The sequence below is a fragment of the Nestor notabilis genome, unplaced genomic scaffold, assembly GCF_000696875.1.
Source record: "Nestor notabilis isolate BGI_N333 unplaced genomic scaffold, ASM69687v1 scaffold18458, whole genome shotgun sequence".
NCBI classification, from domain to species: domain Eukaryota; kingdom Metazoa; phylum Chordata; class Aves; order Psittaciformes; family Psittacidae; genus Nestor; species Nestor notabilis.
The window spans coordinates 261-2550 of record NW_009939805.1 but is presented as its reverse complement, the minus strand read 5'-3'; the positions used below and the strand labels follow the sequence as shown (position 1 = coordinate 2550).

At 62.5% G+C, this 2290-nt stretch overlaps 1 protein-coding gene across 1 annotated transcript in view; it reads right to left on the bottom strand.

Annotated features, from left to right (window-relative positions):
• The window catches only part of CHRD (chordin), a gene marked incomplete at its 5' end in the record, with an annotated part of 6488 nt that overhangs the window by 4018 nt on the left and 180 nt on the right, over positions 1–2290 (bottom strand). Inside the window, 5 exons of the mRNA XM_010020060.1 lie at positions 161–301; positions 376–517; positions 618–705; positions 1583–1703; positions 1785–1931. Of these exons, the coding sequence (XP_010018362.1) occupies positions 161–301; positions 376–517; positions 618–705; positions 1583–1703; positions 1785–1931 (639 nt within the window). The remainder of the gene's footprint in view (positions 1–160; positions 302–375; positions 518–617; positions 706–1582; positions 1704–1784; positions 1932–2290) is intronic.

The window sequence follows — 2290 nt, the reverse complement described above, 5'->3', positions numbered from 1 at the left end:
CAGCCCCTATACCCACCCTGAATCCTATCCTACACCCAGCCCATGCACCCACCCTGACTCCCAAACCCCAAACCACACACATAGCATGCACTCCCCAGCCTTATGCAGCACCCCCCTTGCACAGTGCCAGGCCCCACAGGGTGCTTGTGCCCACCCTCACCCCTGGCACCAGGCTCCAGCAGCCCCCGGGCCATGAGGATGAAGTGCAGGTTGTTCTCGGTGTCACTGAGAGTCAGCATGGCCATGCCCCCAGCACCCAGGTGTGTGGGGTCTGATGAGGTCAGGATGGCACCAAACGTCTCTGTGTGGGGAGAGGGGGTGTGAGGGGCATCCTGGTGGGCATCCACCAGCTGGGCAGGTGGGAGCAGGACTAACCAGCAAAGAGTGCCCGGTGCTTAAGGATGTGCCCATGGACCTCTCCAGAGGGCTGTGCTCGGGTGACAAGGGACACACGGAGCTGCTCCCCCCTCAGCAGCTGGACGTTCACCTTGGACACTGTCCTCCACATCCCGCAGAGCTGCAGGTGACGGCAGAGCTGGGCAGGGGCCGGGAGCACTGCATACCCAGGCAGGGAGAGGGAGGGGTACCATGCTCCCCACCCTCCCATCCCCTCTCACCATGCCATCCTCGCTCTTCTGCACGGGGTGTTCGAACAACACATTGCCCTCAGGATCACTGAAACGCACCCGGCTTGGCCGCCCCAGCCTGCGGGCACCCAAGGGGTGAGCAAGGGCACCCTGCCCGGCCCCCCCTCCCTTGGCACCACCTTCGCTCAGCACCGGGCACAGGGGTGCATCGGGGAGGGCACTCAGGGGTCACTAAGAGATCTGGGGTGGGCAAGAGAAGGGTGACATTCCCCTGGGGTCCCAAGCACCACACTCTGCCAGCCCACACCCGGGCTGCCGTCCCGCCAGGTACCAGCTCGGCACAGGTCCCCTGGGCTCCCCTGTCCTGGAGTGGTGCCAAAGTGGCACGGTGCAGGAGCAGGGTCCACACGGAACAGTGGCAGGGCAGGACCCGCTAGGAGCTGAGCGCTTGGGCCCGGCTGTAAATTAGGAGCATTTTCAGCTCCGTTTGGCTCCTCGGTTGGAGCTGGAAATTAGTCACCACTTTACTATGCAAAGGGGCCTGGAAGCAAAGAAGAGCAGAAGAAACTGGAGCAGGAAGGAGGGAAGGAAAGGAGCGTCTCGGCCACTGGTAGGCATCTGGGGAGGGCATGGCAAGGATGGGGGATCCCGGCGGCAGAGTCTGCGGGGCAGCACAGTGCCTCTGCCCCACTGCGCCCGTGTCCTCCATGGAGCCCTGGAGCCTTTCCCGTTTGTTTGCACTCCCAGACCTGGAGGCGATGGGGTGAGGCCCGTCCGGCACCGTGGGTGTGCCAAAATCCTGCCTGCTTGCCCAGACTGGACCCCCAGCACACCGACCCCTCCCCAGATTTCTCACCCTGCCAGCGCAAGGCTGTGGCACCACAGCAGGAGGTCGGAAGGGAAACTGAGGCACAAGCACTGCTGCATCCTCCCTTTTTCTGGGCGGGAGGTGCCTGCTGTGCCAGCCTGGGCAGAGGGCAGGGAGCAGGACTCACCGCTCGTAGCTGATGGAGAAGAGCAGGTAGGAGCGCAGCAGGGTGAAGCGAGCCTTGGCCACCGCACTGGACGTTGGGTGCCATGGCTCTGGGCCACTGCTTGTCAGCAAGGCCACGAACTCTGAGGAGAGGATGCTGATAACAGTGGGGAGCACAGGGGTGTGCCCCACACCACAGCTGCCTGCCTGGGTGGGCAACTCACCTGTGCGGGCATCATCACGGGCCAGCCCCTCAGAGCTGAGGTAGGAGCGGTCATTGTAGGGCTTGTCCAGGTCATCCTCCTTGTCCTGGAAGTACTCGAAGGTGTCAAAGGCAGGTGCAGGAGTCTTCTCTGCGGGGCCTGGCAAAGCTGGCATGAGATGAGCACAGGGGGAGACCACTGCACCACGTTGCTTTTGCCCAAGAGCTCAGGGGAGGGGAGGCAGTAATAAATCCCCCCTCCCGAGATAGACTGAGATGTGCCCTGTGAATCACCGTGAGGCTCTGAGCTGATGTGCATGCTGTGCACAGGCAGATGGACAGGCAGGGTGTTGAGCCATATGCACCCTTCCTGCACCCCTCCCAGAGTGGTGTGGGCACAGCTGTTCCCACCAGTTTCCCCCTGACCATCATCTTGCAAGCATCCAGCAGGGCAACGATAGACTCCATAACAAAGCGAGCAGTCCTTTTTGGAGGTGCGTACAGTGCCCCCTTCCCCAACCCAAGAAG